Source organism: Prunus dulcis, chromosome 2, assembly GCF_902201215.1.
Source record: "Prunus dulcis chromosome 2, ALMONDv2, whole genome shotgun sequence".
Taxonomy (NCBI): domain Eukaryota; kingdom Viridiplantae; phylum Streptophyta; class Magnoliopsida; order Rosales; family Rosaceae; genus Prunus; species Prunus dulcis.
In genome coordinates, this window is record NC_047651.1 from 5479730 (window position 1) to 5493695 (window position 13966).

At 36.5% G+C, this 13966-nt stretch overlaps 2 protein-coding genes across 2 annotated transcripts; both read left to right on the top strand.

Annotated features, from left to right (window-relative positions):
- The first annotated feature begins 2066 nt into the window (after positions 1-2066).
- Positions 2067-4957, top strand: LOC117617995 (cyclic nucleotide-gated ion channel 1-like). Its single transcript, XM_034347633.1, has 6 exons — positions 2067-2445; positions 2503-2573; positions 2722-2946; positions 3786-4072; positions 4264-4375; positions 4643-4957. Exons 1-6 carry the CDS (start codon positions 2067-2069, stop codon positions 4955-4957), a joined length of 1389 nt encoding a protein of 462 aa, XP_034203524.1.
- Positions 4958-10902: 5945 nt separating this feature from the next.
- LOC117619670 lies at positions 10903-13960 on the top strand. The gene is made up of 2 exons (XM_034349673.1): positions 10903-11506; positions 12080-13960. Exons 1-2 carry the CDS (start codon positions 10951-10953, stop codon positions 13738-13740), a joined length of 2217 nt encoding a protein of 738 aa, XP_034205564.1. The 5' UTR covers positions 10903-10950; the 3' UTR covers positions 13741-13960.
- The last annotated feature ends 6 nt before the right edge of the window (positions 13961-13966 follow it).

Sequence of the window (13966 nt, forward strand, 5' to 3'; positions counted from 1 at the left end):
GGAACCACTTGGAATGATGTTGTTGTTTGTGGATTAAGGGTGGGCATGGGTTGGGTTGGGTCGGTTTTAACCTCAACTCGTAATCCAATCCGATATATAGCGATTTATGATATCTTAAATTCAAGATCCATTCATTATTAGGGCAATTCAATCCAACCCAAATTTTTTGTGATTGGGTTGATTGGTTGATTTCAACCCGTAACCTAACTCGTGCATAATGATTTATAACTTTTTGAACCCAAGATTCATAATCATTTTTAGGCTAACCCAACCCACTATGATCAGATTTGATGGTTTGATCAGGTTAACACAAAATTGTGCCCAATATGGATTGTAAAGTTAGGAGTTGTTTTTTGTGTGTAGTTGATGAAATAAACTAATTATGTAACTTTTTCGTGCTTGCATAAATACTACTAGACCTCTCCTGTGTAAGTTGTTTCTATATTACCATTTCTATTTTTTTTTTTTTTTTAAGTATCAATGAATAGGAGAAATATTGAAATTGAGGTTTTCTTTCAACATAAGGAAGAAAAAGACCTTTTTGAGCTGGATATCTAAGGACACCTCACCTGGAAACAAAAACTCTTATGTTTTGTAGGTAGGAAGCAAAAACTCAGATACATCAGAGTTTGTTGGGGTTTATACATTCCCCCCATTTCATAAATAATAAAAAAGGTTTGCCTTTTTTTTTTTTTTTTTTCCTTTTTATAACTTTCTATTTTCTAAAATTAAAATAAAGGTTTTTGTATTTATAATTTTGATGCTGAACTTTGACGTCTGCATGAATTATTTGTGACAATTTTGTGTCTAACAAGTCTAGCAGAAAAAAAAAAAATTAGAAAAAGACTTGCTGAGTAGGGACTTGCTTTGGTTGGTGAAAAGTAAATTATTAGAAAAAGACTTGCTTTGGTTGGTGAAAAGTAAATTGTTAGAAAATGACCTTGCAGAGTAGGGACAAAACTCAGGAAACAAAACAACTACTCAGCAAGTCTTTTTTCTAATAATTTACTTGTCACCAACCAAAGCAAATTTAGTTTAATACCAGGTCAGTTCAACAACTCTTGCACTATAGTCAGTGGACGAGAGCCGAAGTTTCTAATCAAATGAAAGCCCAAAACAATAAAATATTCAGAACATATGTAGTTTGCTCAAAAAGGTGTCTGAAAAGAAAATCCTCGTGCGTAAGTTACGTTGGAGATTGAGACTGAAATGCAGGTCTGACATCAGGGATGAAACGGGGAGGAGAGGAATGGAGGCTCAGAATTTTTCATTCCTTTTTCAATTTCATATCGCTATATTATAAGTTGCTCAAATACTGCATGAGTGTGAAGGATATATATTATCCAAAAAATGTCTATATATTGACTATAACGAATTGAATACTTGGGGGGGGGCGAAGACTACAATTCGTTTTTTCTTTTTCTTTTTTCCTATATATGTCAATTCTAAACTTTAGATTTCTCCTACAGCCTTGTCCAAATTCCCCCATTTCTTGCTCCTCCTATAATTTATGTGTTTAGTTGATCCCATACGAGCATAATTTCTGTATCCGGAAGCTAGACTTATGGCCAACCCCGATATAAGTTTAGTTGTGGAGAAGCCGGAAGAGAAAGCTGCTGCACGGTTTGGTTTCTTTAACTTCAAAACTATTTATATGCATTTTCTTGTTCCCTTTAAATAAATGTGGTATGAAACACATGACTTGTATATCTGCTTGTAGAGAGCCTTTTATATTTGTGCATATTAATTTGAGGGGTATCTTATTTTTACAGTTCTGATCTATAGGACCATAGGAGTTCAAGATGTTGTGATCACTGACCGTTGGGTATAAATCCAATGGTTCAAAAAAGTTTCTTAAAAGAAGTGCAATGTGAACCGTTGAATTTACATCTAACAATAAGTGACCACAAATCTCTTGGACCCTTATAGTCCAAGATTAGGACTGATTAGTCTTAAAATGACTCCTTAATTTGTTCCTTCTTCTATCTGATAGATAGGACCAATTTTACATTCATTTGTTGTTGTTTTTTTTATCCAGTAATCGTTATTCAAATTCAGAGGCTACAATGGAACAATCAATCATGAAAGATAATGATGGATCAAGTAGAAAACGGTCGCCAAAATATGAGGAAATTTATGATCACTATCCTCTGGAGTCTTTCCTTCATCATACGTGGAAGAAGATATTTGTAGTATCATGTCTGTTTGCTGTTCTACTGGATCCATTATTTCTCTACGTTCCGATGATGAAGGATGATATCAAGTGCCTGCAATCTGACAGAAACTTGAAGATAGCCGCTCTTCTTTTAAGATCATTCACTGATCTTTTCTATATATATGACATTATTGTTCAAGTTTATACATCTGGCAACTTTATGGGTTTCATTGAGGAGTATCATCGCAGACAGCACTCGTTAGCTTCTGAATGTGCCAGAGACTACCCGGGTTACGAAGATGTTTCGATAAAAACTAAAACAACGTTTTGGAGCAAGTCTTTGGTAGAAATAGCTAAGACAATGACGGGGTCGTATGTCATCTTAATTGACATTTTGGCTATTCTTCCGCTTCCACAAGTAAGTGAAGCCAGCCCTGTCTTAAAATTATTGTTTTCATAGACGACCAAACAAATGAAATTAAGACAACTTAATATCTTAATTAGTGATTTACTATTTTACTCAGCATAATTAGATTTTAACTCTTTGTATTATTAATGTTATCCAGGTCGCAATTCTCATTTTCTTTTCAAAAATGAGGGATTTGAGATCTTTGGACACAATAAGGATGGTTATCATGAACCTTTTTGTTATATTACAATATGTGCCACGACTTCTTCGCACCTATCTCTCATGTAAGGAATTTAAAATGACTCTTAAAGGAGATATTAGAGGGACTCCCATGTGGCTTAAAGGTGTCTTGAATTTCTTTATGTACATCCTTGCTAGTCATGTAAGTTTCAACATTAATATTTTGTCATGACTTTTTTTTATTTTTAAATTTCATCACTCTTGCTTGCTTTAAATAAATAAAAGACTTGTATACGTCATATTATTGATTTATATTGCCAAACACAATAATGTATCATAACATTGTTCTCCTTTCAATCCTTAGTGTATGTTTGAGGATTCAAGCCCTCACATTACTTAAAGTATGTTTAAAGGTGAAGTTGAGCAACTAAGGATGACATGCTAATCGAGAGAATTTATTCTTAAGCTTAGATGGATGAAAGGTCTTAGCCCAATTTTTGTTGAGCTTAGATGGACGAAAGATACAAGCTCAAATTTCATTGTGTTTCGGAAAATCTCAAGGTTGGACCTTTTTTCATCCAAAGCTCAATGAAAATTGAGCTTGGCCCTTTCATCTAGAGCTCGACAACAATTAAGTCAGGAATTTCATCCTCCAAGGGCTTCGCAAGTAAGTCCCTTCGGTCAAGATAGTTCCTCTTGCTTTCTGCTTGCATCAAGAGGAACCGAAGAATGAGCCTTGATGGCTAGGCTCAAAAGTCTGTAGCTTCCCACAATTCGATTTCATCAGGAGATCGGGGATGGCTTTCACCTTCTTCATCTTCACGTCCGTCACGTTGAGGTTCGCATTGGCATTGGGGCTCATTGTGAACATTCAGATGCTAGTCTTCCCAATTTTTCCAAAATTTTATGACGTTTATTTAGTATATTTTGAACTTTTAAACATTATTTAATTTCCTTGTTTGATTGAAGTTCATTTTTTTTCTCTATATTTTTATAATCATCTATGAGTCTAATCATATTAATTGACTTATTATTCAACAGGTATTTGGTGCAATATGGTACTTTTTCGCTATTCAACGAGTGGGCATTTGTTGGCGTGACTCATGTCGAAAAGAAAATGGATGTAGCGCTAGTACTTTTAGTTGTCATGACCATCACACATTCAGAAATATCGCATTTCTTAATGATTTATGCCCTATGAGCCCAACGAATGCAACACGCTTTGATTTTGGTATATATGCCAAAGTCCTTCAATCTGGTATATCGGGGTCAACCAATTATTTTCAAAAGTTCTCATATTGTTTTTGGTTGGGCTTGCGACATTTAAGGTTTGAATATTTTTCTGTGTTGTTTGTTTGGTCCGAGATCAATTTTTTTAGTTCTAACTCATACAATTTATTACTTCACTTATTTTGTTGGAGAAGATTCTGGATTAAAATTGCACAGATGATATAATTTGTTGAATGAAAAGAAAACTTCAATTTTGTATCTAATATATTTTAGCATTTCATTTTTGCAGTTCTCTTGGTTCAAACCTGGAGCCTAGTATCGATGGATGGGAAAACCTCTTTGCGGCCTTTATTTCTATAATTGGCTTGCTCTTATTCTTATATCTCATTGGAAATTTGCAGGTTAGGGTTGAGTCTTATATTAAAATCCATCACATGGATTGCTATAATTTGATTGTTTTTCTTCTTTTATATCTTTGAAATTGCGTAGGTTAGAACACCGAGTCTTTGTATTCAAAGTTTTATTAAAAATTTGCTTCTTGTATGTATATGCATATGTGTATATATATTGGATATCACATCTATATGCACATTGGCTAGATTGCTGTTTTTTTTTAAAGGTTGGTTCCTAATTAATGACATGAGCTACTTACTTGTTGTGGCACATAGACATACATGCAGTTGGATACAGCAAGAATACAGGCGTATAGACACAATATGAAAGTGAAACAAGAGATGGAAAAGAAAGATAATGAGATAGAGTTGTGGTTATCTAAAAATGGCATCCCCAAAAACTTGATTAATGATATCAAGTCCAAGATCATGAACAAAGTACGACAAGAACTTGAAGAAAACAGGGATGCTGATATGGACAAGATCTTCTCTAATCTTCCCTCGAATCTTCAGAACCAAATTATGGATTATATGCAGACACCAGATGAAAGTGGAACGGAAGATGGAAGAGACGGAGTTGTGGTTATCTAAATATCATATCCCCAAGAGTTTGAATAAGGATGTCAAGTCGCAGATGATGAACAAGGTATGACAAGAACTTGAAGAAAACGGGGATGCCGATTTGGAGCATATCTTCACTGGTAGGCGTAGAATTTTTTTAGTGGAGGTGCAATATTGACCGAGTATGAAAAATGGTTTTTCGGAATAATCATTTTCTCAAGATAATTTTTGGCTGCTTTTATTCCTTACACATCAAATAAGAAAACTTGATTTTATGGGATTTTAGTATGAAATATATCATTTTTAGCAGTGGCGGAGCTAGGATTTCACAATAGAGGGGGCCTTTCACAAAAAATTTAAAAATGAATAGGAGTCCTCAAGCGCTAAAGGGGTTAATAAGTTAACAATATTATTTCATACTGATTAATAATTTATCTATTTATTACAATCATAATTGTCCTGAATTTCATATTTTAACATGGTTGAATATTAATATCATAATCTACACTATTAAAGACTCAAAATTGAATATTTTATATTTCAACAGAGAGAAGAAATACAAAAATTTTCATAAATCCCAATATTAAGATACCCTACTTAGACATGTAAAATGGGGGAAAGGGGAATTCACAAAGCTTAAATTAATCAAAAGAGGAAGAGGAGGAAATAAAAAAAGAAAAAAGAATTTTTACTCCAAGAAGCAAACATATAGGTAAAAAATATGAGAAAATAAAAAAAATGAGAGAGGGCCTGGGCCTACCCTGGTCCTTAGGTGGCTCCGCCAGTGATTTTTAGCCTAAATCGTACTTTACACTAAAATCATATTTTCATATTTTGATTTGGTGGGAATTTGATTTTCTAGTATTTTTATTTGAATCCAAATAGGGAGTAATTCCTTATTTACATTGTAACCTTAAGTAAATGGAGTAATATAAAAATAAATGAAAGTAAAAGGACAAAGACATTAATGTTGAAAATGGAAATAAGGTAATCTGTACACCAGTTGAGCAAATGGACAATTTGAAGCACATACAATGGTTTTTCCGGCTAAAGGAAGTGCATCAGAGATAATAAGCTTTGTTTGAAGCCTGATAAAGAAGTTGAGAAGTATATTTTGGTTAAAGTTCATAGGGGAAACTAGCAAATGTACATGCTTTGAGAATACTAATCTGTGTTAGTTTTATTATTAACAATCTAGGAATACATATATTAAAATGAAATGTCAAATCTAGGAATACAGATCATTTTAAACATAAACTCTATCTCTATGCGTATGAACAAGTGCTATCAAATTAATTGTAACTAAAATCTATAAAACATGGGGCAAATACAATCAATTATAGGAGAAAGATAATCCAGCTGGGGAAATTCTATAGTGGACCTGGTGCATGGATGCGTCAAGTTCCATTGACGGTTAGATTTCGCTAAATTTTTTTATGTTAATCTACACCATTGGATGGGATAACCTGAAAACCTGCTCAACAGGTTAAAAAAAACTCCCAACCCATCAAAATCCAAGCCCCCTCTTCACTTCATCTTTCTATCTCTCGCTCTCCCTGACCCCAAACCCTCTCTCTCTCTCTCATCCAAATCCCTTTTCCTCTTCTTTTTCACACTTAATGTTCGCACTTCTCTCTCTTTCTCTCATCTTAGCCTCCTTCTCTTATGTAGGGCGTCAAGGATCTGGCCAAAATGACGGTGTTTATGAATGAGAGCTATGCAGACCGAAGGCTTCCTCACCATTGCAACTTGTTATCTATTGGTCGATGACTTGATACACTTAATGCTTACTTTCTATCCTATACATTGCTCTTTTCTTTCAGGATCTCAAGACTAACGAGATGATTGGGCATAGTAAACAGATAGGGGGTTATATTATTTGACATTGCCTTCTGCACTAGTTCGTGATCGTGTCGTTAATACTGTTCAAAGTTACAAGTCAAAGACAAACAACAAATTTGGTTATGGCATCGTCGCTTGGGACACCAATCATTTGGCTACCTTAAGCGTTTGTTTTCATCTTTATTCCACTCTTGTGATGAGTCCAGTTTTAAGTGTGAGACATGTATTTTGGCCAACAGCCATCGCAGTATGTTTCATTTGAGTGACAGTAAAGCTGCAAAGCCTTTTGATTTAGTGCATTCTTATGTGTGGGTTCGGCTCACGTTACTTCGAACGAATTTCGTTGGTTCATCACATTTATTGATGATTGTACTCAACTCACTTGGGTTTTCTTGCTGAAAAATAAACATGATGTTGCTTCCATCCTTCTAGAGTTTTGTACTATGTTGTCTACTCAGTTTCATGCTCGGGTCAAAGCATTCCGAACAGATAATGGAGGTAAATAATACTTTGGTGTCTTTCTTCCGTGCTCAAGGTATTATTCACCGAAGGACAACTCCTTTTACTCCTCAACAAAATGATGTGTCTGAAAAAAAGAACTGACAATTGCTTGAAGTTGCCCGCTCACTTATATTGGATATGTTTGTTCCCCATCATTTTTGGGGGGATGCTGTTCTGTCTGCTGCCTATTTGATTAATAGTACTCCTAGCCGGGTTCTTGATTTCAAGACTCCACATGATGTTTGGTGATCATGTTTCCCCTGTTTTCGTCTCCAAGTTGCCCTCTAAAGTTTTTGGGTGTGTTGCCTATGTTCATGTCTATTCTTATCAAGAGTAAACTTGATCATTATGCTTTGCGATGTGTCTTTATTGGTTATTCTTATACTCATAAGGGTTATAAGTGCTATCATTCACCTACCTAGAAGGTGCATGTTACTTTGGATATGACTTTCCATGAAGAAGTGCCCTATTATGTCTCTCCCTCCTCTCCAATTAAGGGGGAGAGGGTGAGTGAATTAGAGAGTCTTGGATTGGAGAATCTTGGACTTGAATTGGAGAATGATGCTTTTGAAGATACTGCGCTAGGGAAGGAGACGACCGGTCGCACTGAAGCAAGCAACCAGTCGCCCATATATGAAGATGAAACATGTGGTCTCAGTGATGAAACATGTGGTCTCAGTGATGAAACATCTAGTATCAACTAGTTGGGATGTTGTTAGAGTTGGAACTTGGAGCATCACTGAATATAGCATAAGCTATTGTTTTGAAATTGATACATTTTGGGGCAACAATGTAATTTGTATCATGCAAATTTAGTTTGGCAAAATGTATCAAATTATAAGTTGGTTGTAGAACTAGTTTACCTATCCTGTATTAGATAGTTTATATACTCAAAACAGAAATATTCGACTTAGATAGATACCTAATTGTGTCTAGTCCCATTATCGAAACGCAATTATGTTGTGAGTGTGTTATCCGGATCGTCCCGTTATAAAAAACATGCTCGTAATTATCCTATCCTTTCAAATAATTTAAACAAGGGTAAATTCCTTATACTATGATAACCGTTGATCATAATATAAGGTGAAGAATTGCGATGACTAGCGAGTAGAATATTGATCTAAATCTTCCTGGAGCTTCTCGATAATCTTGTCCTGCTCACTAATGGTCTCTGCGAGTCTCCTGTTCTCTTCCTTCAGCATCTCAAACTGGCAAACAACACTTTGAATCTGCGCTTCAATGGCCTCATCGCTCAACTCAAAAGCACTCTCTACAACCCTAACAACACGCCACAAACTCACCACAACAAGCAGCCCCCCTCCCTTCCTCTCGAAAAAAGCTTCTAAAACCAGCGCACCCATCAAAACGACGCCGTCAATGTCGTAACCGGAACGCCGCCGGAAGAAACGTACGCATGCCAAGCCCCACAGCTTGAGCCATCGTCTTTGAAAAAAGCAGGGCGAGGATAGCAATGCCCACCCAATGGTACCAAATTTCTGGTGTGGTTTTTTTGTTCTTGTTTGGTGAGTTGTTGCACTTGGTTAGCAAAGATGAGGAGAGTTCAAGGATGGTGAGGATGGGATCTACAACGAGGGGGGAGATAGAAATCACATGGATTGGTGTGGACTCTAGAAAATTGGCCAAGTGGGTTCTCCATGGTGTTAAATTTAGGTCTTGAAATTGTGTGGAATTATTAATATCAAACCAAAAAAACCTGTGCCAATGTTGCCTTCTATGCCAGCTCCTTGTCAGGCTCTGGATTGAGGCTTCAGTGGATTCAACAGAGAATGAGTTGGTGGTGGTGGTGGTGGTGGTTGTGGGAGGCCCAGGTTGTTGAATTTGAATCTGAGATGAGGCAATTTCATTATTGGTTTTGGAAATTTGGAGTTTTAAGTTTGTGTTTTTGGTTTTTTTGGGTTTGATTCGGTGCTTTGGAGTGCAAGCTTGGAGTTGATGATATGCTTTGGAGTCACGTTGAATGAATGCCATGCTGTGCAGTGCAGTTGTATTGCATGTGTCACTATTGGAGATGCGTTAAGCATCAAATCAAAGCACCTCCTTACCTCTTTTTTTCTATATACTCATTTCTGTTTTGCTTTTTTTTTTTTCTTTTTTTTTTTTTGGGGCTGACTTCTCTCGCATGGGATGGAACCTAAATGTTTGGGTACCCATGTGAGAGAGAGCTGGGCTGTTATAGCTGTAGCATTTTCATTGTCAGCTGAATCTGATGCCGTGAAGACTGGCTCTTTGAAGAGCAGTGCAGAGCAAGAAAACCTTAAAGATGAAAGTGGTCTTTTCGTTGTCCTCCCAATTTCAGCTGAAAGCACTGTTGCAGATAAGTCTTTGATCAAGCATATATAATATATATCATCCCTGTAAAGAACACCAATATCATATTGAGTATTAATGCAATCTACAAATTTGCCATTCCTTTGTAGAAATAATGAAGGTATTATAAATCCTTTAACAGTTTAGTCCCTAATTTAAAGAAGAAAAAACAAATTGACAATAGCAACCTTAAATTTACAAATTGTCACACCATTGATCCCTTCTTCTATCTTACTATAAAGTCACATGTTATTGTAGTGAGTCCATGTTTTTCTTACATTACATTAAAACCAAATTAATGTCATTAAAATGTGCCATATAGACAATAAGTAAGAATACTTTTCAAAAGCCAATGGGGTATAATTCAGTTGGTTAAGCTATTCCATCTCCACTCATATGAGCATAGACCCCAACAGAGACGGACCTAAGATTTAAAAATAAAGTAGGCTAAATTTATTTTACATACAAACTTATCACATAATGTCCAAGTCAATTTTTTTTTTCACTACACAACTTATCACACGATGTCTTAAATCATCATCTCTCGATACCAGCTTATCACAACTGATATCAAAACTGATTGTCGTTGATCTCAAAACCAATTTCAAATAGATATGGGCAAATTTCAAAGATTCCATCACTATATTGGTATGAACGTTGAATCTTCGATTAATTTTTTTTCTAAATTAAATCCCACTTTTACTTCAAAAGTTGTACATTGGAAGGATTTGACTAGCCACATTTTCTCTCTCCTATCTAGCCACACTTAGCTAGCCACTGTTCACAAAACTAAATTGATTAATGTATGCTTCATTAATTTTTTTTTGCTACAGGACGCAAGAACATGGTTTTTAATAATTTAAACTTTTATTATTATTTGAATTTGAATATTTATAAGAAATTTATATATATTTTTCAGTTTAAACAAAATTTTAACGAAAATGACCATATTTGTTAACATATATAAATACATAGACTAAATTAACTAAATTGATAACATGATGACTAAATTAATTTATTAAGAAAAACACCAAGACTATTTTGCCATTTAAGCAAATTAATAAAATGTTTTTTTATTTTGAATTGATAGGTAACATAAATAAAATATAGATATAAAATTATGTTTTCAAAAAAAAAAAAAAAAAGATTGTGAAACAAATAAATTTTTTTTATACGAAGCAAATGATTTACTTTGAACTTTGTCAAAAAGATTTGACTTTGACTCAAAAAAGGAAGAGAAAAAACAATATCCGAAAAATATTGAAAAGGAGAGGAGAGAGGCGGTAGTGAAGATTTAAAAGCAACTTTTCCAGTTGCTTGCGTTTTCTAATCAAGTCGCCGAGCTTCGCGCCATGGGGTCGTCTCAGATCTCCACAGGAGAATGGAAATCTCTCTTCCCAATTTCCTCAGTCTTCAAGCCTCCCCTCCTCCTTTCAAACCCTTCTCTAAAACCCATCCTGGGTCCTCTGATCTTCAACCCTAAACCCAACTCCACAACCCTCCTTTTCTCTTCTTCCTCTTCTCTCCTTGCCCCTCTCCCTCCTTTACCTCATCTCTCTCTACCTCGTTTTCTCCTCACTTCCCCCCCTGACTCTGCCCCTCTTCCCTCCTCCGTTCCCTCCGTAGCCTCCTTCTTGGGCCCGCACCACCCCAAAAGCGACGTATCCTCGTCTCTCCTCTACAACCGTCTTCAATTCCTACAGTGCCCGCAGATTAACACCGTCGTTGTATTCTTCCCCACCGGTGAAAACTCTGACCAAGTTGGGTTCTTGCAGTTGGTGTTAAAAGGTTCGACCTTTGATGTCAAAGTGGATGAAAACGGAGGGGTTTTCGCTTCCAGGCGGTGGTTTAGTTATCGGATTTCGAGGATTTCAGTGAACCCGATTCTGGGGTTTTCGAGTTTAAGAGGTAATGGTTCTTGTGTGACAATTGGGTATTTATTGGCTTCTACTATGTACTCTGTGCATTGGTTTATTGTAAAGGTTGGAGATTTTGGTCCAAATTCAGATAGTAGGGTTAGTTTAGTTCATTTGGGTAGTAAGATTTTCAAGACTTGCTGTGTTGTACATGCTTGTTGGAGTCCACATTTATTGGAAGAGAGTGTGGTCTTGTTAGAGAATGGTGATTTATTCTTGTTTGATTTGGACTCTCGTCTAAAAACCCCCCACACTTTGAATGCAAATTTCAAATTTAATGGGACCAGATTGAAAGTGCCCTGGGATATTGATGATGGTTCGGGTAGTTCACGAAATTATAGGTGGTTGAGTTGTGAGTTCAGTTGGCACCCTAGAGTTTTGATAGTTGCACGTTCAGATGCAGTTTTCTTAGTTGATTTGAGGGCCCATGAGTGTAATGTTAGTTGTTTGATGAAAATTGAGATGTTGCATATGTATGCCTTCATTGAAAAGGAGCAGTTCCTTGTGCTTTCGAAGGCAGGTTCTGATGATTTTCACTTTGTTTTGGCTTCTGACACTTTGTTAGTTGTTTGTGATGTGCGCAAGCCATTGATGCCAGTGTTGCAATGGGCTCATGGCCTTGATAAACCAAGTTATGTTGATGTTTTAAGACTGTCAGAGTTGAGGTCACAGTCGAGGGATGACAAATTTAATTGGGCTTCTGACTCGGGTTTTTGCATTATAGTGGGGTCGTTTTGGAATTGTGAGTTTAGTATCTTTTGCTATGGACCTTCCCTGCCAGCTCCGATAGGATCAGTAGCGTCGAAAATAGCAGAACTTCGGAAATCCTTCTATGCATGGGAGCTCCCTTCAGATCTTTTATTGTCAGGACATGAGTGCCATTGCGGAAGCTGTCTTGTAAAAGAAGAGTTTTCAAAAGACGCTCTTCCTGAATGGATTGATTGGCAGCAGAAGAAAGAAATTGTTTTGGGCTTCGGCATTGTAAACAAAGATCTGTCTGCTCTGCTTTCTGAACCAGATGAATTTGGTGGTTTTACATTGATAAGGCTTATGTCCTCAGGGAAGCTTGAATTACAGAGATATTGTGCATCGTTTGATTCTGTACAAAAAGTAGAAGAATCACACGGAGAACATTTGCTTTTTAAGGATTATTTGCTGTACTCCCCAGTTGATGAGGAATACAAATTTCCTAGGACATTTAAGTACCTTAAACTTGACTACCTCTGTGGTTATCTGAATGGTAATCTTGATGAAGTCTTAGATGACAAAATAAAAATTCCCTATAATGATCAAGGGAAGGAGCTTTTTAGCTCAGAGTTTCATGAAACTTTATGCAAAAAGTTAGATGCTTGTGGTTTTGGTAAGTTTAGATCATCTCCTGCAGTTACAAGTGTTTTAAATGACATTAGCTTGCCCGCAAGCATACACGAGGTTGTTTTGAAGAGATTGTGGTCAGACTTGCCCATTGAGCTTCTGCAACTGGCCTTTTCTAACAACTCTGAAATCCTTGAAGTGCTTGTGGACAAAAATAGGGTGGCTTTGGAATTCTCTGTAGTACCAGACCTATCTCAGTTGCCTCCTTTCATTTTAAGGAAGTCTTCATGCCGCAGCAATAAGTGGTCACAGAAAGTGCAACCTGGTGATGCCCTTGTGGGTCCAGTTCTTCCTCTTCCTGTTTTGCTTGCACTTCATGAATATCGCAATGGATGTCCGAATTCAGATGAAAAATCAGGTAGATTTTCAGTAGAGGCAGAAATCAATCGCAGCTGTGATGAGGTCATGCAGGTCACCGGTGAACTGGCTGTTTCTATTTCTGAGGCTGAGATTGTCAATAATCCAGTGACGTCCCTTGCTAATGATGGAGACGAGACATGGAGAAGCTCTCAAAAGTCAAAACCTTTCTTTTCATATCAGCCAGTTGCGGCTAAAGGATCTCAACTGGATCATACACAGGGCAAATCTGTTTATAAGGATGACAGGTTTGACACCTTAATTTCTAAAGTGTCTGATAAGAAGCATGTATCCAACGGCAATCAGGATAATGTCGGACTAGAACTATTTGATGATCTTTGCCCTGTAGAGTTGAGATTTGATGCTTCTTCCCTGAAGTTTGAACAGAAGGAATTGGAGGCGTATTCTAAATTGAAGGGGGAATTCTTAAAATGGCAAAAGAGCTTTGACTTGTATCAAGAATTCTGCTCTCGGATTGAATCAAAAAGCTCATAAATGTTTCTTTAATTCTTTTTTCCATGTTCCTGCAAATTTTTCACCACCGAGTTAAAACCCTCTCTTCTGTACTTGTTTTCCCTGTAATTAATTTTGATTTATTTAGATTATAGATGAATAGGAAAAGTTCCTGTGTATACAACAGGATCATAATGTAAACAGCCACAGCTACCCAGACAAATCGTTTTATACAGTAAGGCACAAAATGTTTGGTATTTCATATGGA